The 22445-nt window shown below is 36.5% G+C and overlaps 2 protein-coding genes and 1 pseudogene across 2 annotated transcripts; 1 reads left to right on the top strand and 2 right to left on the bottom strand.

Moving 5' to 3' along the window:
• Positions 1 to 4795: 4795 nt before the first annotated feature.
• Positions 4796 to 7170, top strand: LOC107585021 (pancreas/duodenum homeobox protein 1-like; annotated as a pseudogene).
• Positions 7171 to 7558: 388 nt separating this feature from the next.
• Positions 7559 to 9186, bottom strand: LOC107585022 (2-oxo-4-hydroxy-4-carboxy-5-ureidoimidazoline decarboxylase). The gene is made up of 2 exons (XM_016271827.1): positions 8968 to 9186; positions 7559 to 8866 (listed from the first exon to the last, which is right to left on the bottom strand). Exons 1-2 carry the CDS (start codon positions 9140 to 9142, stop codon positions 8535 to 8537), a joined length of 507 nt encoding a protein of 168 aa, XP_016127313.1. The 5' UTR covers positions 9143 to 9186; the 3' UTR covers positions 7559 to 8534.
• A 1589-nt stretch (positions 9187 to 10775) lies between these two features.
• Positions 10776 to 20724, bottom strand: LOC107584975 (receptor-type tyrosine-protein kinase FLT3-like). Its single transcript, XM_016271776.1, has 24 exons — positions 20576 to 20724; positions 20237 to 20325; positions 19285 to 19427; positions 19007 to 19113; positions 18773 to 18890; positions 18494 to 18639; positions 17455 to 17588; positions 17227 to 17365; positions 16855 to 17032; positions 16675 to 16772; positions 16483 to 16594; positions 16202 to 16389; positions 15158 to 15249; positions 14930 to 15062; positions 14742 to 14846; positions 14491 to 14601; positions 13623 to 13779; positions 13313 to 13425; positions 12340 to 12458; positions 11954 to 12076; positions 11748 to 11859; positions 11530 to 11629; positions 11332 to 11437; positions 10776 to 11251 (listed from the first exon to the last, which is right to left on the bottom strand). The coding sequence occupies exons 1-24, from the start codon at positions 20646 to 20648 to the stop codon at positions 11072 to 11074; spliced, it is 2976 nt and encodes a 991-aa protein (XP_016127262.1). The 5' UTR covers positions 20649 to 20724; the 3' UTR covers positions 10776 to 11071.
• Positions 20725 to 22445: the final 1721 nt, after the last annotated feature.

Consider the following 22445-nt stretch of genomic DNA (forward strand, 5'->3'; position numbering starts at 1 on the left):
TCGCGTTTTAGAGCATGTACTGGAACGTTTTAGAGCATTAATATGCCAAGAGACCATGTAATGACGTAAAGAACCACCGAATCATTCTTGAACCGCTTCTTTTTTAGACGAACTGTTCAAAGGAACCGATTCGAGACAATGACTCGGCATGGAGGCGGACACTCACGCTGTCAATCGAATAGCAGGTGTGACCATTGAGGTGCCTGCTTGAAATACGATCGTGGAACAGAACGTCAGCCAAATTCATGTTTTAGACCTTGTACTAACTAATTATATATACAGAATGGTTTCAAAATTTTAGTTTGAATTTTACTGTCATGCTTATGTCCGCAGCTGACATAGGCTATATTTTTACATCCGTAAATTGGGTCAGGATTATGATCAAGCACTAAGTCAAACGGGGTCCTAATTTGGGTCCTCGAGTAGAGTAAGTTACACCAGCCAGTTAGCAAGCGGAGCTGAAACGAAGTAGAATTGAACACTGAATTTGGTTTAAGTTTAAATAAATCATGGATGAAAGTGAACTTGAGAGGTAGGCTATGAAATTCCTAAAGATATTGTGTTTTTTTTTTTGCTTACAACCATTTTAGATGGCTACTTTATTATATGATGTTAAATGTGCGACCCGGCTGAGTGCAACTCTTAACGGTCAGTGAAGATGTGTGGCCAGGTATCATACTACATGTAGCAATCATCTCCGATATCGTACAGGGAAGGAATTATTCGTTTAAATAAAAATCAACCATGCGCATCATGGCATGACCTGTTCTAGGCTTCTACGTTGTGATAACAACATTAACATTAACATTAGTTGTAAGTGAGTGTCACTGCCTTAAAAATCTAAGTACTGTTAATACAATTAAGCATTACAGAAATACTGAAAATACTGTGCCTGCAGTCAGGAATGACAATGAAACAATAAGTGCGTCGGGCCCTTAGGTTACAGTAGTACAGTAACCCGTATCTCTCATTCGTGTAAATATTCTTTCCTCCAACAGGAAAGCCGTGGAGGAGCTCCTTAAAGAAGCCAGCAGAGCAAAAGTCCGTGCTGAGACGATGGGTCCTACTGGATGGTAAGTGTAGATATTCATTTTGCTGTCTTAATTGATACTTTACCATTTAGAAGGCTTTATATATTATAAACGAATACTTTCGCCATCACATGTTATTGTGCCTGTATCTTGCATCTAAAAGCTGGTTCAATTGCTGTATTCTAGGATTCAATGTCCGCTGGAAAGCACAAACGAGCGCTTTCTGCTGAGCTCTCTCAGTTCCCCTGCTGTGACGCGTCAGCCTACAAACCAGCGCGCTTCTGCGAGAGAGAGAGACGAACATCGGTACAAAAGAGCTTGTGAAAAACATCGTACCACAGACTGTGAAAAGTGCAATCCCAAAGTAGTTCATTCACACAGAAGATACCGCTCCGATTCTCATTCACACACGTCCTCACGCGGTCGCTCGCCATCCCGAAGACACTCCCCGCACCTCTCCCGGAAGTCAGAAAGGACTCGATCTCGCTCACCAGCGCGGGACAGTTCTCCAGATGTCAAAAAATACACTGACAGTGGGGGGAAATGATGTAACGGTCTTTGTAGAGGTTTGGTTTTGAGCATACATTAGATCTCTACATTAACACACCTATGAATTCCTACAATTCTGCAAATTTCCATTTGCAATTATAGGTGCTGAAGAATAATATTCAAATAGCATTTTTAAAACTAAAAGACGGAATTCGATTATTGAGAGAGGCTGTGAATATCATTTTGACTTGAAAGGACGATTTTCAGAACTATTTTAATACGACATTGTGTATTGCAACTTTCTCAGGCTTGTTTCCTTTTTTTATTTATAGAAATGTATTGTTTGTATAAACATACTTAGTGTGTGTGTGTGTGTGTGAATACAGTCACACACTAAGTAGGATATATGTTAATATATTATGTGTTTACGTTGCATAATTTCTATTTTCTCAATAATGGTCTTTTGTTTAAATAAATAATGAATGATAATAATAATAACGTTTAAAATGAACGTTTGTGCAATAAACGCGAGTGTTTGTGGGCGATGTTTCTGTCATTCATGCATTCAGTGCGTGGTGCCAGGATGAATTATTGCACCTGAGATTTTCTCAATGGGCGGCTTAAATTTCAGTTTAAATGTCATTATCATTCCTTTGCGGCGGTTTGACATGTTTGCCCAAGCTTTAGTGTCGCCACTAAGCAAGCATATTTTATTGCCGTTTGTTCTCTGCCACTCTGATTATTTCTTATCGAAGAGTCTGAAAAGTAAAAAGGCTCAGTTTCCGTGATTCACCTATGTGCCAAAATGCACGTATGTAATTAAAAAAAAACTACAGTAACCTATTTACGAGTGTAGCCAAAACTGCGCTTTCCTTTAGTTTTGTAAGACGAAGCATCCTGTGGGTGTAGGCCACCGGGTTGATCAACATCTGATTGTCGTTTTACACAACGCAATTGTACCATTATGATTTATCAGAACTCCCATTATCGAGTCGCACTTGGACATACACATTACTCCTACTCAAACATACAAGTGGTTTCAGAACGCTTTTGCGTGTCTCCTAACTGGTTTATTGCGTTTTATCTGAAGTCTCAAAACGCATTTTAATTGCTAGCCGATTTTATGTACCAGTGCCTTAAGTTGTGTACTTCCTCTGTAGCATGGCAAAGCTACATTACATATCACTTTACACCATTATCCCTCTCATAACGTTCCATGGAAATGCTTTCAAATAGCGTCGTCTCACTCACGCTTCATAAAACATTTTGCACTCTTTCAACATTGTAAAAATAGTCGCGGATAACGGTTTCCTTCCCTTTTCAAACGAGGTCATATAAACACCATTAAGCGTCTTTACAAGGCTTGATTTGCGAGGAATGGGTTTACCTGAATTTTATGATGTCGTATGAGAGCCCCATTAAGATAGGAGAGAAAGTGCCATTATTGTTATTTGAAGAGGTCCATGCAAACACAGAACTATGCCATAGGCCTATAGTCTGAATTACTCGAAATTTGCTTGAATATAGTGAAACATATATGTATGTATGTGTGTGTGTGTGCTTGTGTGGTTCTTAACTTGCCACTTTTTGAAGTCTTGGCAAATGCAAGGTTGTACTAAGGAATAATGATTTAAATGTCCTTTGTCTTAAACTTTTAAAAATGTATTTAGTTTATGCAAACGAGTCAAATTGATGTTCTGATGGATTTCTGGGAAAATAATTGGTCAAAGAATAAAATGAATATATATATATATATAATTTTACAAATGTATTAAGTTAAAACAGTTGGGGGACAAATTAAAAAAAAAAGAAAAATTCTAGCTAATTTAATTTCGATGAAGAAAAATTGGAAATACAATAAAACGCCTTAATCTATTTCATTTTATTTATTTTTTGAAATATTTTTTTTTTGTTGCTTTAACATATGATACTTGGGAAATTCCACTAATTGAAAATCACCTTTTCATGCTGCCCATTTCTCTCTTGATCTTGCCTCTCCAAACATCGGACTGCCTTTGCGCACACATTTCTAATTGAGTTCTGTTTCACTCTCCATGTTAATTCGTTTACACCGAACAGCTCGTTTTTATTTAGTCAGCAGAACTTTAGTTTAATGGACCGTGGACGTGTGTGCTTAATGGCAGGTAAGCTTGGTTAAAGCAAAAGACGGACAACGTTGAGAGGTGTGTGTAATGATTGTCCTTGTCACCACCAGTGTCCATAGATTTTACGTAACAAGGACTTAATGGTGCCTCTTAATCTGTACATTCAGACGCACACGCGCTGTTTTTACGAGACTTCTATCTTAACCTATAGCCTATTCCGCCACAGGTGAAAATGCGCGTTCGGAATAACTTAATATTTTATCGATACGTTAAAAGTACCTTACTGTATATGTACACATATAATGAATATGCCCTTTTTAGATCCCCAACCATTTCGCAGCCCGCTACACTCTTAAAAACAGTTTCCAAAAGTAGTAGCTTTTATTATAATTTTTTTCCGCAGCGATGCCATAGAATAACCATTTTGGATTCCATAATTCCCTAAAGAAACTTTCAGTGAACAGTTCTTGAAAGAACCATTTTTCCCCATTTTCCAAAGAATATTTTAAAAGTCTAAAGACCTTCTCTCTAAATAACCTTTTGTGCAATAGAAAGTTTCCATGGACGTTAAATATTCTTAATAGAACCATAATAAAGACCCTTTATATTTAAGAGTGTCGTTGCTTTGTTGTCATATTCTGTTTTTACTTGAAGACAATCAAGCTCAGACAAGTCTGGATGATTTTGCCTCTGATAGCCTAAATGAGAATCGAGCCAGTCTCTCCTCTATCGGAAGTTGATGAAGAGAATTTGAGCAACTTGGGAATGTTTTTTTTTTTAATTCTGCATTTTTAAGTCCCTTTTTCCTTTTTTACCCGTTCGGTGTTCATTAAAAAGAGCAGAGGTACGGATTCCCCGATTCACCTGTCTTTGCAGTAGAATCTAACAACTGCAGGTGTAGCACGTATAGTCGCAGGCAAACAGAGAGTGTTTGCCAAGGGCATTGATTTGAGCATGGCCGGTTCTGTTCAATTATTGTCAAACCGCGGGGCAGTCGAAAGGAAACACGTACAGAATCTACTGCCAGTTGACAGCTTTGTGTAAACAGTGAAACCAATGGTGCAGCAGGGTCACATGTTCACGGTGGCACACCTATGAGGCCCTCGAACGGCGCCAGACGCTCAGACTGCAGGTAGAGCAGAGGTCCTGATCAGGGGCAGGGCACTGGCTCATGTGCTCGTGTACAGCACGGTTTCCCCGGTCTGTGGCAATCATGAATCGGGAAGAGCACTATTACCCTCCTAACCATCTGTACAAGGACTCTTGCGCCTTCCAGAGACACCCCAACGAAGACTACAGCCAAAACCCTCCACCGTGTCTGTATATGAGACAGACTCAGTCCGTCTACGCCTCATCGTCCTTGGGCGGCCAGGACCAGCCAAATCTAACCGACATTACTTCGTATAACATGTCGACCCGGGATGATCTGACAGGGCCTCATCTTCACCTTCCCCAGACTCCTCAGACATCTCTACAGACGCTCGGCGGTTATGGAGACTCTCTTGACCTGTGCGGGGATCGGAACAGATACCATCTGCCATTCCCGTGGATGAAGTCAACGAAATCTCACACGCACGCTTGGAAAGGACAGTGGACAGGTAACCCTCGTACCTCGGCTATTCATTTTTAGGTTCACCTTTAAGTTACTTTTTTTTTTGTTGATAAAATGAAAGCAGGCCCTAATGTCAAATTCATGCTTATGATCTCCGAAGTGCTTAAAAGAATCATTGTGTTACACTATCTCCATTTAAAAGTAGCCTATAGATAATTATATTATTATCCCATTTAGTTAAAAATAACAGCAATATATTTTCGTAGATTCCAAACGCATACATAGATGTTCAGAAAAAGAAAAGGTTGTACAGGACCAGTGTTCTGACAATGGGTTTCCCAAAAGCATCGTTTTCCACATCTTAATGCTGACACGCGGCCATGAAAAGTGTTATTGTGGTAAAAATCGTTACAATAGCCATAATTCAGTAATCTACACATCCCATTTTTCTTGAGTGGTCATTCAGTACAGTTTAGGCCACACGTAAATAACTTTTTTTTTCTTTTAAAATCGCCCATAAGAAGAAAACCGTAAGAAAGGAAGTAAAAAAAAAAAGTTATTTTTTTTTGTTTCTTTAATAGTCTAGAAATTCTATACTGCATACAATTGATGAGTTTTAGTTGCCTGATTTTTCCCTAAATATTCACATAATTTCGAGAACAATATGAATCGTTATATTTATTATTATTATTATGCTACGATTATTAATTATTGTGAAATAAATATGATGCAAAAATTTAAATAAAAGTGAAAAGCGATAACATTATAAAAATAATTCCCTACAGAATTTGATACAATTATTATTTAAAAATATAATTAATATGATTATTTTGCGCACTCAGAAAAAAAGGTGCAAAAGCTGTCATTGGGGCAGTACCTTTTCAAAAGGTACACCTTTGTACCTTTTAGGTATAATATGTACCTTTAAGGTACCAATATAGACTGTTTAGGTACAAAGGTGTGCCTTTTGAAAAGATACCCCCCGCAGTGACAGCTTTTGTACCTTTTTTTTCTGAGAGTGTGGGATTGAAATGATGACCTGATGAACATAAATATTACTTGACACTTGCAAAGTCTCTTGTTTATGGACCAATTCTACAGTGAAAATTAATTTGATCTTGATTTCTTTTAGCTACTTTAAATAAATGCATTTTTAAGACTAATGTTAATTCCTCTATTAGTAGACGTCGGACAAAACAGACAGTGTTTCTAGCGGTGAATGCACGTCAAATTTCACCAGATGAGTGATTATTTAGCCTATTTTCCGAAAACTGTAACAACCCTTCGAGTTTCACCAGATGAGTGATTATGTAGCCCATTCTCCGAACAACCGTCAAATGCTTAGCCTACACCATTTCTTGTCAATAAATCTAATAATATCACACGTACTGAAATAAAAAGTAGACTACTTAAAGTAATTTAGAGTTAATAGCATTTTCATTCGTTTTAATATGAACTACAAACTGAATTCAGTTAGGAGGTTCTGACCTTTGAGTTGATATGAGTTTAACTTCAAGCCTAGCCTACCGCCCAAACGTTCAGATAACTTTTAAACTGTAATATCCTCAGAGGCAGATGGTGTGACTGTGTCGAAACATGACCTTACTAAAATGTCACTCCTGTAATTCTGTTTTAGGCCCTTACATGGTAGAAGCCGAGGAGAGCAAGCGCACGCGGACAGCTTACACCAGAGCGCAGCTGCTCGAGCTCGAGAAAGAGTTTCTCTTCAACAAGTACATCTCGCGCCCGCGCCGCGTGGAGCTCGCGCTCACCCTCAGCCTCACAGAGAGACACATCAAGATCTGGTTCCAAAACCGACGCATGAAGTGGAAAAAGGAGGAGGACAAGAGGAGAGCCAGAGGAGTGGATCCCGAACAGGATTCCTCCATCACGTCCGGAGATCTCAAGGATGAGTCGTGTGTCGCTCCGGCAACTCTAACGGGACCCTCTTCACCCCTGCACTCACGTACCTCCAGTCCCTCAAGACTCGTGAAATAAACACTGACCAAAAGAGATATGTGTCATCATCAACACAATCTATCAGCCTGCCATCGATGAGTGGAACTATATAAGTGTGCCACATCTCATTCTCACATGTGACACTGACGACAGTTAGTCAGATCCTGTAAATCTCTACAGTACTGCTAAAAGATTGACAGTAGAGGGCGATCTCAGTTGTGTGAGAGGCGATGCTTCTGTGGAGTCAATTTCTTGGAAGGTCTTTTTGTGTAATAGAAATGCATGACGTCTTTCATTTCAAAAACGTATTTATAGATAGACAACGAATAGTCAAAAAGCCTTTCTATCATGAATTTCATTATTAATTATATTTCATACTATTTATGCAGCTACTACTAAACAAATCAAAAGCATGTGTGCAGTGTGGCGTCATGTCATTTGTTTTAATTTGGTGCACATAAGAATAGTAATCATAACCCAAAGTTTATTAACCGATGCGACAAAAACAACACAATATGCAATAATTTCATTTAGGCTACTGAAATGATTCATTATTAATTATTATGGCGGTAGGTAGCCTGCATATAACCTATGTTTCAAACAAAACCACAGGTTACTAAATTGCTAAAGAGATGCTCGAAAGCTGAGGTAACCATAGCAACATTAGCTGTTTGAGCATTTTTATAGGATCACTATGGGTACATCTACAAAAGCATAAGTACTGCCATTTTTATCACTCCATTTTATTATAGATTTACAGAGCATCGCAGTTAACTTGCTGCGTTAGAGGTGCCAAAAAAATGTGGCATATAGGAATTCTGGGCCCCTTGCTATGGGGCCCCCTCAAAATCACTTTGTCGAGGACATCTTTCATCGTTAATCTTTCAGGGGACATCGTTCTGGGCCCCTCTCACCCTCTGGGCCCTATATGCACTCGGTCCCCCTTTTAGCAACGCCCCTTGTCTTTAATAACGTTCTCAAAACATTAGCACAAAACAATACATCATTCATGGAACGTGTTTCTGAAACATTTGGATGTTACTAGCGTCAGAGGGTTCAGAGAACATCAAAAGTAATTTTCCCATCGCGTTTGCAAAATGATCAAATAGGCTATACGTAACCCGTAATTATTACGTTCACACAACCAAGAAAAAAAAGTTTTTTTAAAACATTTAAAAACCTGGACGTTATAAAACATTCAGAAGACATGAGAAATAACGTTTTCATAACTGAATGGGTTAACGTTTTTAGAACAATGTTATTTCATATGGATCAATTCTTTTGTAGGCATAGCCTATTTCCTAGCAACTTATTTTGTGTGTCTGTTACCTACTTATTAAAGAAATATACAATCAAGTAGAAAGATGCAGTAAACACGTTTTGCATTGGTAACTTGAGTTACAGTTTGGTTTGAATGTCAGATAGGACAATATTGCGTAACCTGAGGCTACAGAGGGTTGTAACCTCTTCGACTGCACGGTCGTTCTTCAGGCGTTCAGACAGCTGGCGCACAATGTCTGCTTTGCTGTTGAGACGGGCACAGATGACAAAAGGAAAGCCAAAGCGCTCCTTGTAGTCTGTGTTTAGACTGTACATTTGCAGACTCTCTGCGGAATCCAGTGTGGTCATACCGGCTTGACTCTGCTCTTCTTGAGACTCGCGTGTTAGAGTCCCTCTCTGGAGGTCCAGACCCGCCAAATCAGGGTGACACCGCAAAACGCCCTCTTTACCTGAACCATTTAACTGAATGTACTTAACCAGTAAATAAAATATTGTGTTTAAAACGTCAGGAAACGTGATTATGGTAAATACACAAAGCAGAAATATGTACCTGAGTCTGGTAGACTGTGAATGAATTTTCTTATGTGAGCCTCGATGTCCGCTAGATCTTTGAATGGCCGGTGGGACCATATTGCAGCCGGAATGAGGGGGCATTTCTCAACCACATTACCGAATAGTTTCACAAAATCCTCGTATGTTAGAGCATTTACAACGTTTATGTCCATGGCTCCGGTGCGTGTCCTCTACAAACTGTAGGCTAGTAGCTACTGGAAATGCCAAAAGCCAATATTGGACGAGGTCAACGTCCGTTGGGGCAATTACTGTAACTGTTGCCATCTAAATAGCCTAGTTGTCTCAATGAGGCAGGTAAGGAGGATGAATACTCTCATTACACAATACAGGTATAATTATTGGGGTTTATATATTTAATGCAAGAGTCCGCCAGTAGGCTTATAATGGACTCATGCTGGTAGCCTATGGAGGTGGATTATAGCCTAGTTAAAATAGGCTGCCTACGCCAGTGTTAGATTTAGTAGGGTCTGTGCTAACATGAGACCAGTAGAATGTTTTCTGGGACCTCGTATGAACCAAATCCAATGATCTTGGTTTTCTTGGAAATGGTTTTCTTCGTAGGCTATCTCTGTTCATGTGTTTTTATCTACCACCTTTAGCTTACTAATGAGCGTAAATATGGCTAATGATGAGCAGAAAAAGTCACGTGATTGAAACGACTGAACGTGATTGAAACGGACGAGAAATTAAGTAAAAGCGCTTCACAACACACACACACACACATATCTTAAATTTGGATTAAACATTAAATAAATAGGCCTATTAAAGACTAAACAATAGCTATTGTTCTTATTGTTTGCTGTACAGTTTATTGTTTTGGTTAATATTTGAATTTGTTTTAGTTTAGATTTCGCTTTGAAATTTAATGTTGTAACTATGTATGCTATATCATGACAATGTAAATATTGAGATAATGTTATAGGTCTGATAACAGTTGAAATGGGTTGTACAACAAAGTTAAGGACAAATAAGGACAAAGACGACCCAAGAGTAAGAGGTTTTCCTGGTCTTATGCTAAATATTCTGACCCCCTCTTCTGAACTACACCCCTGGTGTCACTGGATCATGCACCGTGGCGCCACCCTCTGTAGGTCTATGATATAAACACCTTCAGTCAAAACACATAGGCCTATTCTATTTATAAAATACTATGAAGTTACAGTACACAGAATCATAAGACACAAAATGCACAATTGATGTTTTATTTGCATCTTAAACCTTCCAAATATTTTTTCAATATTTTCAAAAACATTTTACAGTTTGTTAACTCCTTTTCAATTAGCATGCCCACTCTGTCTCAGTGGACTGAAAAAGTTAAGAATGCTTAACCTATACAGTAAAGGTGATTTTGAGTTGCTGACCGTTAGAAAGACACTGAAATGTAAGTTATGGACCACATTGTTTATATAAAATCTGCACAAATGTGCAAATTCAATTCCTGTTAAGCATAAGCATAACTAAGCATACTGTAGACTATTCTTATTACATGATAAATAATATTTCAAGAATAATGATTAAACCATAAATGTCGTAAGATGTTTGAATAAATATAATGAAAAGTTAAAAATAAAGACAACGTTTTTTGTTATAAAAATAGAGCAATTTCACCTGCAAAATGCAGCAAAATAAAATAAAAATAAAATAATTTATAATCTGTTGTACTTCTCAAGCACAGCATCTCTTGTAAGCCTTCATTATAGAGTACAGAAACAGGTTATTCAGCTGTTACAGTGGTAATGTACACGTTCTAGAATTCTAATTAAAATTGGGAAGGTTTGTTATATATATATATAATATATGTTATATATGTTCCTAAAAAAGCTTCCTGCACAAAACAACATTCAAATACTGTATGTTATTAATTACGCTGTAAACACTTGTGGAAAAAAGTGAAAATTTGTTAATAGAATAAAAAATATATATTAAACACATTATTGGTGGTACAATACGCACATAAATTATTCATTCCAGTACCTTCCACATTTTCTCTTAGGAATTAAAAATGCTTTGTGTAAGTAGCTATTAATGGAAGCACAAGTTATGCATTATGTTTTCCTAATGCAAGGCTTAAACTCCTATGTTCAAACAAGAGCTTCTGTTCTTACTGATCCAGGATTGTCCACAGCTTTGCTTTCATCTGAATTCTCAGAGTCGGACTGGCAGACATTCAGTTTTTTCTCAATCGATGTAGCATCGGGGGTCATGGGTGCATTCTGGTATGTTATGTCATTGTGGCAGTATCCTCCAACATTGTAATACAGCTGTCGACAGATATCACAGTAAGTGTGCATCCACCAACACCTTTAGCCCATTTTTAAAATAGCTTTCACATAAAAGTCACCCTTTCTTCCAAAGCAGATAGCTCTTTTTCCATGAAAGCTACAAGCTTGGAGAAACAAGGCCGGTCGACAGGATCAAGCATCCAGCAGCGACGCATTACCTTGTAACTAAACATACACAAACACATTTTAAATATCATTCTCCAGTATTTTACTATATATATATAAAATACTAATTATATGTATATAGAGGTACTTACACAGATTCTTCGGCATAATAGGGTTGTTCCATGTGATATCCACTTTCAATCATTCTGTAGAATGTGTCATTCACAGTTATTCCAGGATATGGGGTGACTCCTAATAGTAAGTACAAGATATGTTCATATGTTTAATCAAAAGTGATTTATAAGAATGTTCTTGGCTAAATACAAGCTAAAAGCTGTATACAGCAGAGAGAGAAGAGAGAGAGAGACACCTAGAGAAAAGATTTCCCATAGCAGAATGCCATAGGCCCAGACATCACTCTGCATTGTGTAAACCCCTTTGAAAATACTCTCAGGAGCCATCCACTTCACGGGCAAACACACCTGCAAAAATGTCATGTATACAATTATAATTACAAGTCAGCTAAATAAAGACCAGTCACATCAAGGCTATCACATGTGCACACACAATACCTACATTTCCTCTTACAACATAGTTGGAATCATGTTCAATGTCTCTTGCAAGGCCAAAGTCACCGATCTTCACCTGTCTGCCATGTGTAACCAAAACATTTCTGGCTGCCAAGTCCCTATGGATACACTGTAGGCAGAAAATTGTTCACTAAAGCCTTTTTTACACTATATAACAATATGAGAAAACAAATCAAGAAATGAAGCCAAATATGTCTAACAATGATTTGACTGTGCAAAGTGTACAGAAGCTACTCTGGGTTATAACATGCTCATGTAGTATTCAGAGATAACATTAGAAAAAAAGTGTAAAAATGAGTTAATAAAGCTGTTAGTTTTATTTCTGTTGAATGGCAGGAAGTAGAAGTGTCATGATCAGAAAGTTAAGCTCACATTTTTAGAGGACAGGAACTCCATGCCCTTTGCAACTTGGAAAGAGAAACTCAGAAGATCATCATAGGTGAGACTGTGAAGTTCCTCTTCTTGATGTTTGTCTTCACATTCAAGCATTTCTTTACAGAATTGACATAAAAGATTGTTTATTTTCTAATATGTATTTTCTTTTATTATTAGTTATTTGTTAACAAATAAAATGAGAATATAGATATTCTACAATCATACAATAACACATATTATAAATTGATGTTTTATGATCAGATGTGAAACCAAGTGAATATGAATAATAAAACAGATTGTTTTTTAATTAAAAAAGTGAATAAAATAATAATAAAGACATTTTGATAAATAAAAAGTCTGATAACTTAAAAGTCACCGTTTAATTCATACAGTTGATGATCTCTAGTTTTAAAAAATTCAGATTCTCCCATTCTCCACCTACCCTCAACAGTAGACACTGAGCTGATGCTGGGACTGAGGAGTGCCTCGTTCTCCTGTCCTTTGGTTGCAGGTGTCATGTGCACGTATTGGTTGCAATCAGGCTCAATATACTCACTGTGGAGGCACAACAAGGAGAGAGAAGCACACAGTCATTTACAGTAACGACAGTTTATTCATTTATGTGCACCTTTACATTTACGGTTCCACTTCAGCACAATATATTCATTTCCCTCTCGTCCACACTGGGTTTTTTTTTCTTTGTTAAAAAGGCCACTGCTGTAATTCTCTGCTTGGTGGACATTTATGCAAACCTGGAGTTTCTCTTCTGCTGGAAGTTGTGGTAGAGGCCCCTGAATCTGTCCCTGTTGAAAGCGTCCGTCAGATATTTGTGAAAAAAAAAAGTGAATAAAATAATAATAAAGACATTTTGATAAATAAAAAGTCTGATAACTTAAAAGTCACCGTTTAATTCATACAGTTGATGATCTCTAGTTTTAAAAAAATTCAGATTCTCCCATTCTCCACCCACCCTCAACAGTAGACACTGAGCTGATGCTGGGACTGAGGAGTGCCTCGTTCTCCTGTCCTTTGGTTGCAGGTGTCATGTGCACGTATTGGTTGCAATCAGGCTCAATATACTCACTGTGGAGGCACAACAAGGAGAGAGAAGCACACAGTCATTTACAGTAACGACAGTTTATTCATTTATGTGCACCTTTACATTTACGGTTCCACTTCAGCACAATATATTCATTTCCCTCTCGTCCACACTGGTTTTTTTTTTCTTTGTTAAAAAGGCCACTGCTGTAATTCTCTGCTTGGTGGACATTTATGCAAACCTGGAGTTTCTCTTCTGCTGGAAGTTGTGGTAGAGGCCCCTGAATCTGTCCCTGTTGAAAGCGTCCGTCAGATATTTGTGAAAACGTTCCCTGTTGCTCTTCAGGTAGTTCAAGAGATCTCCGTTACAGCAGTACTGGAATATCAGGTAAATAGGAACTGCGGATTTCAAAAAACATCAAACAAAAAAAATCTATTAAATTCAGCTATAAGGACCAGCTGACTGTATATTATCCTGCTTTTTTGATGGTCAAACATACAAACGGCCATTCATAATCAAGTAGGTTCCACAAGTAAAATCCCCATTCATTTTCTCCATAGGGAAAATCATTTAACGATAACTTAAAAAAACCTTTAAAGACAGAACTGTTGTGAGGTCTGAGGTTGCAAATTCGATGGTATATGCTTTTGTTCAAGCCATCTATTTCAACTATTTCAACCCATGATCCTGTAATATTTTAATAAATGGTTAGTTTGCAATAAAATTATATATTGTTTCTATAGATATAATCAACAACTTTAAATTAATAGTTTTATATTTATACTGTTGTTTTTAATTTGATTATGTCATTCATAATGCTTCATGGGATTGTATTTCTTTCCCTCACTAAAGCCTTTAGGTACACAACCTTTATCATTTTCAAATATTGGCCTCAAATTAAAGTTTGTAATGTTGTGATTCACCTTATAGCTGCTTGGCTTGGTTCGTGGCTTACAACATATTAATAAAGACTTTTTCAAACTCACTATGGGAAAAATGAATGGAAAAAATACTACCGGAACCAACGCTGCTGAAAATGCTGCTCTCTATATATAGGTGTCTCCATCTGAGGATATGATTCAGAAACCCAAGACTTCTCCAAATCTTACCTGAGCCTGTACAAGCTCCGAGCAAGTTGACAATATTTTCATGGTGTCCAATATGAGTCAGCATTTTCAGTTCAGACATCAGAGCTTCCTTTTCTACTGCCTGGTGCTTGTCTGTTTAATCCATAAATTAACAACACAAGCACACACTTAAGGTCTCTGCAGTGTGCAAGGACCTTTACAATCAAATTCCAAAATGCCAGTGATGTATCAGATATTAGATTTTAATGCTGTTAAATTATGTCATTACTTACCCTTTAACATTTTTACTGCTACCTGAATAGACACTCCTGGCTTGCTGATCCCATACGCTGTAGCCTGTACAACCATCCCAAACGCTCCAGATCCCAGCTCATTCCCTTCGGAAAGCACACAAAACAAATTCGTAACACTTAATAATATATATATAGAAAGTCTAAAGAAAGTTCCTGGTGATCTTTACCAAGCTCAAGATTTTCTCGTGGAAATTCCCATTTCAGGTCATACTTCAACTCCCTGAAATCAATGTATATGTAGTCATTGTCGTTGGGTCCGATCATCTGAATCATCTGGATCTGACACTGGTACCCAGGCTTCTGTAACAAAGGAGTGAGAGTCTGTGTTTGAAGAGGTAAGATCTATGATTCTAGGTGTTTGTTTGTCATCGTGACAGAAGCAGGTACAGGTTTACCTTAACTCTTATGAAGATGATTAAGGCAAAGATGACCACGAGGAGTATACAGATGACCAGGAAACAAATCGCATAATCAATACTGAGGAAATCTGAGGGAAAACAGCAGGTGAAAAAAACTAATTTAGCTAAAATTGTGACTCAACCTCAGTGTTAAACATATATTCAAATTAAAATTAGGGTTGATTACTGAACTAACATTGACAGACAATATGTGATATCTGATTCATATATCAGAAGGAAAAATGTAAATATGTTTTTATAAATATCAATCCCTGGAAAATAGATGTGCCCAGTAAAAATACCTTTTCAAAGCTGCAAAGACTGCTATAAATAAAGGCCGTTTTTTTTGTAACATGCTATATTTAATTCTGTTTCTCTCTGTGTGGTGTAAAAATATCCCCCACATATTTACATATAGAAATATGTAAATATATGGGGAATTGTTCACATTATTAGTCCTTGACTACAGTTCAAAAGTTTGCGGTTGGTAAGATTCTTATGCTCACCAAGGCTGCATTTATTTGATCAGAAATACAGTAATATTGTGAAATGTTATTATAAATTAAAATAAATATTTTCTATTTTAATATATTTTAAACTGTAATATATTCCTGTGATGGCAAATTTTCATCAGCCATTACTCCAGTCTTCAGTGTCACCCCATACTTCAGAAATCATTCTAATATGTTGATTTGGTGTTCAGGAAACATTTCAATGTTAGTTGATAAAATTAGTTTTGCTATCAAATATTTTTTAGGATTTTTTTTCAGGATTCCTTGATGAATAGAAAGTTCAAAAGAATTTCATTTTAAATAGAAATCGTTTGTAACAATGTAAAATACTTTACTGTCCCTTTCGATCAATTTAATGTGTCCTTGCTGAATAAAAGTATTTAAAAACTCACTGACCCCAAACTTTTGAAAGGTAGTTTAAAGAGTTATGAAATCCTTATTAAGATCTAGTAAGATAAGTAAGATCATGCTAGGCTGCATTTAGGTTAAATCTACTGAGTCCAGTATTCAGTTTAGGGTTTAGACTCACTTGTTGGCAGTTGTAATTGTTCACTACAGCGAGTCCCTGCTGTGTTAGTGATGCAGCATTTGATATGATGGTCCTCGCTGTTCGAGTGAAGTCTGGCAAAGTCAATTTTCTTCTGACAGAACTGATCTGAATCCATGACCTTAGGCTTGGCAACAGGTATCTCTTTCCAGTTTTTAGAATCAATACATCTGCAAAAATATACAGAAAAATAGTTTAATAAATTAGCAACAAAAAAAGACATGCATTTCATGTTTATACCATTGGTTATCTCTGCTTCTTACTTGGGATATGATGGGCAGATCTTCCAGGATACATTCGCAGGTAGGGAGCTTTGAGTCTCACAGGAGACGATGTTTGAATCATTGTGTAATTTTATTGTAATTTTAGGAATGTCTGCAAAATGCATTGCATATAAACGTATTTCACATTTAACATCTCATTATTTTTCAGTCAAAATGCTTATGACCACTAACCTGAAATGCAGAGAGACATATTCCTTATGACACTACATTGCGGAGTCTTTAATTTCATTTGATATTGGCCTGGTTCAGGGTTACACAGCTTAAATGCACTAATGAGAGAATCAACAAAATAAGCAAACACAACAACACACTCTATCATTTGCATTGAAATGGATAGCATGAGGTAAATACCTAGTAAAATTATGGTAATGAGTTTCTCTGCACTGCATTTTGGTTTGATTTGGTGTAATCCAGTGACACTGGGCTTTTGGGTAGGAGAACACCAGAGCCTGGAAGCAGAAGCTTGCCTTATTTTGTGCTAGTATGGTGTTGTTCTCATTCAACTGCAATGTGTCGATTTTGTCATTTTCTGTCAAGGAAGGATCGCCCATAGAAGAAAAATATCTCTTTAATTATTATTTGTACAATAAATGATTGTCACACATTAGAACTCAGCAGCATTAGAAGCAGTTCACTGATCGTTGTGTTTTCTATTTAAAAATCATATATTAAAATGGAAATTTTAAGAAACATTTTAATAGAAAGGGCAATGGTTTTACTTACCAAGGACCTTGACGTAGGTCTTCCTAGTTTGGTTGTTTTTAGATATGCAGATATACTCCCCACTATGTATCACGTTCACTGATTCGATAAAGAAGTATTCTGTCCAGTCTGTAAAATATAACGATGTGATTCCCTTGACCTTGAAAAAAATAAGTGAAAAATTATCAAATGGACAGAGCAGTGAAACTTTGATTTAATATTTCTTTATGGTTAGCATTCACATCTTACTTCTGTGTTATTGAAGTGCCATCTCAGTTCAAGGGGGTCCATAGAATTCATGGTGCATCGGAGTAGCAGAGACTGACCAGATTTCAGGAAAATCATCTGAGCCTTTTGCCCATCCACATTCCTATTATTGAGATCTGAAAGACAACCAACACAATTCGCAGAAGGTTTTCATCCTAAACCAAAACCTCTATATAACCTACATCCGACATAATTGACTGTAAATAATATATGCTGTCAAATAGTGCTGAAAATATAATTTCCATTGTGGTAGATAAGATGTTATGATAATATAATATTAGAATATCTGGATACTCAATATCTGACTTTCGTTTACAGTTTCTGGGTTTTAACTAGGGGGTCGTTTGTTGATAGATAATATATTAACATTGTATATTGATATAATGTTATAAGGATTGTATAGCTGTGAACTTGGGTTATAATATAAAAACAGCATTATTCATTTGTTCTTTAGATAAGAAAGTAAATATTTGAAAAACTATTAACTTATAGTATCATATTAAGTCAAATTAGTCACTGATGAAATGTAAATGTTTTTTTTTTCATAACCCATTGACCACAAAGACAGTTTTAACACATGTACAATGCCACACAAAGGTTTGGGGTAAGTAAGATTTTTTAAAAAGACATTAATACCATTATTCTTAAGGGATGCATTAAACTGATAAAAAGTGACAGAAAGGGCATTAATAATGTTACAGAATATGTATATTTCAAATTAATGTTGTTCTTTTCATTAATTAAAGAATCCTGAAAAAAAATGTATTATGGTTTTCACAAACATATTAAGCAGCACAAAGGTTTTCAACATTGATAATAATAAAAAATGTTTCTTGAGCAGCAAAACAGCATATTAGAATGATTTCAGAAGGATTTTCAATAATGGCTGAAAATGTAGTTAAAACAGTTATTTTAAACTGTAGAATATTTCACACTATTACTGTTTTACTGTATTTTTGATCAAATAAATGCAGCCTTGGTGAGCATAAGAGACTTTCAAACACATTCAAATATTACATACCGAAATGATGAAGCTCAGTGCATTCTTCTCCCAGCAAATTACTGGCACAGCACTTCATATTTGGACTTTCAGGATGATAGTCGTGACTCGTCACAATGCTCTCTGTCTTATACCACTTATCTTTCATGCCCTCCTCTGGATTTTTGCTAAAAGGAAAACAAACAATTGAGTCACAGACATATAGTTACAGCCGCGTTTTATGTAACAAATTCTCCCAACAAGGAACCATGACTTCAGGAGCAGTATCTACAATGGTAGCAGACCATAACGTCATGTTACCTGTTACCATACCATGTGATGGTTGGCTTTGGGTTTCCCTCAGAAGTGCAAACTAACTGAGCTATATTTGTAGACCCTGCTTTTGCAATAGCTTTGAGCACTGGAACTGATGGCCTCCCTACAAAGACAACAAAGAGACATCTTAAATGAAATGAAACAACTCAACAGCTCATATGTTGTTTTTGGTACTAGTATCAATATAAATATATTCCCTCCATTTTATGTTTGACTTACTTTGTGGTGACTGAACAACTGTAACATTATGATTGCCACAGTTAACAGTGTATGTTCCATTTCTAAATCGCTCAGTGGGCTGTAATGCATGCATAGAGGAATTTATCCTGTAGGAAGCATATAAAAAAACTATAATCAATTAAACTTATAATTTATCAATGACATATTGAATATCAGGTGAGTAATCCATACAAAACTTCATTAAACAATCATCATCTATTAGAGTAATCCATTCAAAACTTCATTAAACAGTCATCATCTATCCAACAGATATAAACCTTTGGTGACAAAGACATTTAAGCCCATCTGAGCGGTTTTGTTGGCATGCACTGTAAATTTCCACAGTTTGTCCTTCAGTGAAATCCAGTTTAATTGGGTCAGAACTCATCAAATGAGTTTCTTCCAATGTGCATCTTAAAGTCTGAAAAAAACAACAACAAAAAAACAAACAAACAAGTGCACCAACTTTAATAATCAAAATAGCAAAAGTAGCTTGACAGTAACACTAAAATACAAATCGCTGTGGTTGTTACAGCAATTTCTGTAAAATCATCAGTTCTGCTTTTATTTTTAGCTGCTTTTTAAGTGTTAAAAAACGGTCTAAGCCTTGGATGCAAAGTAAGAAAAAGACCTAATATCCCTTCTTACAGAATCTTTTTAAATAACCACGAGAAACACAAGCTATTGCATGGTCAGTGTGTTTAAATATATTTAGCATATAACTACAATATAATATTAACATATAACTATTAACTTTAAGAACGAATGCCTACTTTTACAGTGTGTTATTAAAGACATTTTTCCTAATATAACAGTGAAAAAATATTTTTATTTTAAATTGTTTCATCTTCAAGAGAAACCTTTTACATTGATAACACTTTAGCAGCAGCATCAACTCTTTAAGGACAAACCTCCTTTTTTAATCACTTTATATTTGATTAAATTAGTGACCTTGTTACGATTAATTTCTACAGTAAAGAACTGAATGTTTATAATGTTTAAATCTTACCCAAAAAAATTATAAAGGCATCCATGTGCCTACATTCAAATTAATGTAAAATTCACTTGGGAGGCAAATCTTGTTATGGTGAAAAATTCATCTTCAGGAATCTCTAACCTCAGCCCTGTGGCATATGTGGGTGAAGCTAAAATATCTGCTCGAGAAGAGCTTGAGAATCAGAGACAGAAAGCTGTACTGAGCCAGTGAGCGGCTGATCAGAAGGACTTTACCGATCCATCAGTGTCACATTGGGGACGAGTCTCAGTTGAAGCGTCCGTCACCGCGCTGCCGCGAGCGCTCCAGTGCAGCACGAGTAACACTTCGGCACAAGATACAGAACAATACAAATATGAGAGAACGACTATGAATGAATGAAGGAACAAACAAAGAATAAAACAACTATATTGGAATAAATTAAACCGTATAACATACAAATCAGCACAATTAAGCACATAAAATCCATTTTCACGTACATATAATATAATAACGTACATTTCCTAAATTAACTAGTTTGTCACCAGCTCACTGGTAAATTAGCCTACAGGTAACAAATGTTTTGTCTGACTTACCCACCAAAAGCCTATTTCCTGGACGCATCGCGTGAAGGCATAACAGCTTCTTCCTCGACCCTTGTCTGATCATGAAATAGGATGGACAACGAACAAAGGCGCAAAGACTTTCGCTTCAGCGCATGACACAAAGCATCACTTCTTAATAAGGCACAAAGACAGTCGCTTCAGCACATGACACAAAACAATCACTTCTACTGACGTTTAAGCACCTCTTTAAATGCCTCAGGTTGGCTATTAGTCTGAGAGCAATTAAAAGAAGACGCCTTTGTTTTGGCAAGATTGCCTTGACTTAGTTATGTTTCTGGGGGGAAAAAGAAGATATTAATGGCATATAGCCAATATCAGAGAATGTCTCAATAATAATAATAATAATTATTATTATCATTATCATTATTATATTATATATAATATTACTTACATCTAAAAGATGCTTCTTTAACATTCACATTGCGTGACTGTAGCCTTGGCCAGGAGGAGCTGATGTCATCAGACAGTATCCAACTCTCCTTGGGTGTTTCGACCCTGAACCATAACACCTTCCTGATGGTGGGTCAGCAGTGGTGGCCAAATCACTGCCTAACTTCTCCTCCTGGATTCCAGCTTTGCTCCTCTCTCCTATTCTATAACAAACAAAGTTCTTTCTGCTGCCTCCCCCATTAGTCCAATTGCTGTGAACATTCTCCATACCGACTGGGCCGGGAATCCTCTGAAGCCAACCTCGACTGGGAACAGCCATGCCTGCCACCCTTTCTCATGACAGTCTTGCAAAAGATCTTGATATTTTACACTCTTCCTTTCGAAGGCTTGGTGGCATCCTTCTTCTCACGGGACTGTAATTTCAATCAAAATTATCTTCTTTGCCTTGTCAGACCACATAACCACATCTGGTCTTAGGGTTGTCTGGACTACTTGGAGGAACTGCAATCTTTCTCCCAGATCTACTCTCATCTCCCATGCCTAGGCCTTTTGTAAGAAGTTGTTTGTTGTTTATGTAGTTGGTGGATTTTCACCTTCTCTTACAAACTTAATCATTGATGTTGGTTTCTGGTGTGTTTGCCGTTTCTTGCATCTTTCCTGTTCTAGGGTATTCGTTAGTGTTTTATTTTATAGATATAGTGCAAAAATCTTAGGCCATTAGTATTTCAAACTAGTCCCCCCCCGAAAAAAAAAATTGGTTTTAAGCCAGTTATTTCTATTTTTGTTGTAGTGTGTCAGTGGGAAATATCAGTTTACATTTCCAAACATTTCTTTTTGCCATTAATTGTAATAATCCAGTGAGATTTTTGTATGGACAAGGAATCTGACAACAGCCAGTGCTCCATACAGAGATCTGATCTCACCATCATCCAGTCCGTCTAGGATTACTCGAAATCCTAAAAAAACTAAGACAGACTAAATCCAGAAGAACTGTGGCAACTTCTCCAAGGTGCTACAAGAAACCTATAGGCTACCTGCAAAGCTACCTGAAAAAGCTGTTTGAAATGCAAAGGGTGGTCACACCAGATGTTGATTTAATTTAGCTAATAGAAATTAATTGATTAAATTGATTGAATTATATATATTATATATATTTATATAGATATTTGCATATCATTGCTCTCTTGTTGATTTTGATTGCTTCCATTGTCCTCATTTGTAAGTCGCTTAGGATAAAAGCGTCTGCTAAATGACTAAATGTGTGTGTGTGTATGTATGTATGTATATGTATATGTATATATATATATATATATATATATGCAAAGTAATATTCCATGTTCTTAAACAAAATACAAAAATACAAAAATGTATTTCAACACTCTTATAAATAGGAAAATGTATACATGATAATAATAATAATAATGTTTTAATATAAATGATTAATTGATTA

The sequence above is a fragment of the Sinocyclocheilus grahami genome, unplaced genomic scaffold, assembly GCF_001515645.1.
Source record: "Sinocyclocheilus grahami isolate Dianchi unplaced genomic scaffold, SAMN03320097.WGS_v1.1 scaffold65.1, whole genome shotgun sequence".
Classification (NCBI taxonomy): domain Eukaryota; kingdom Metazoa; phylum Chordata; class Actinopteri; order Cypriniformes; family Cyprinidae; genus Sinocyclocheilus; species Sinocyclocheilus grahami.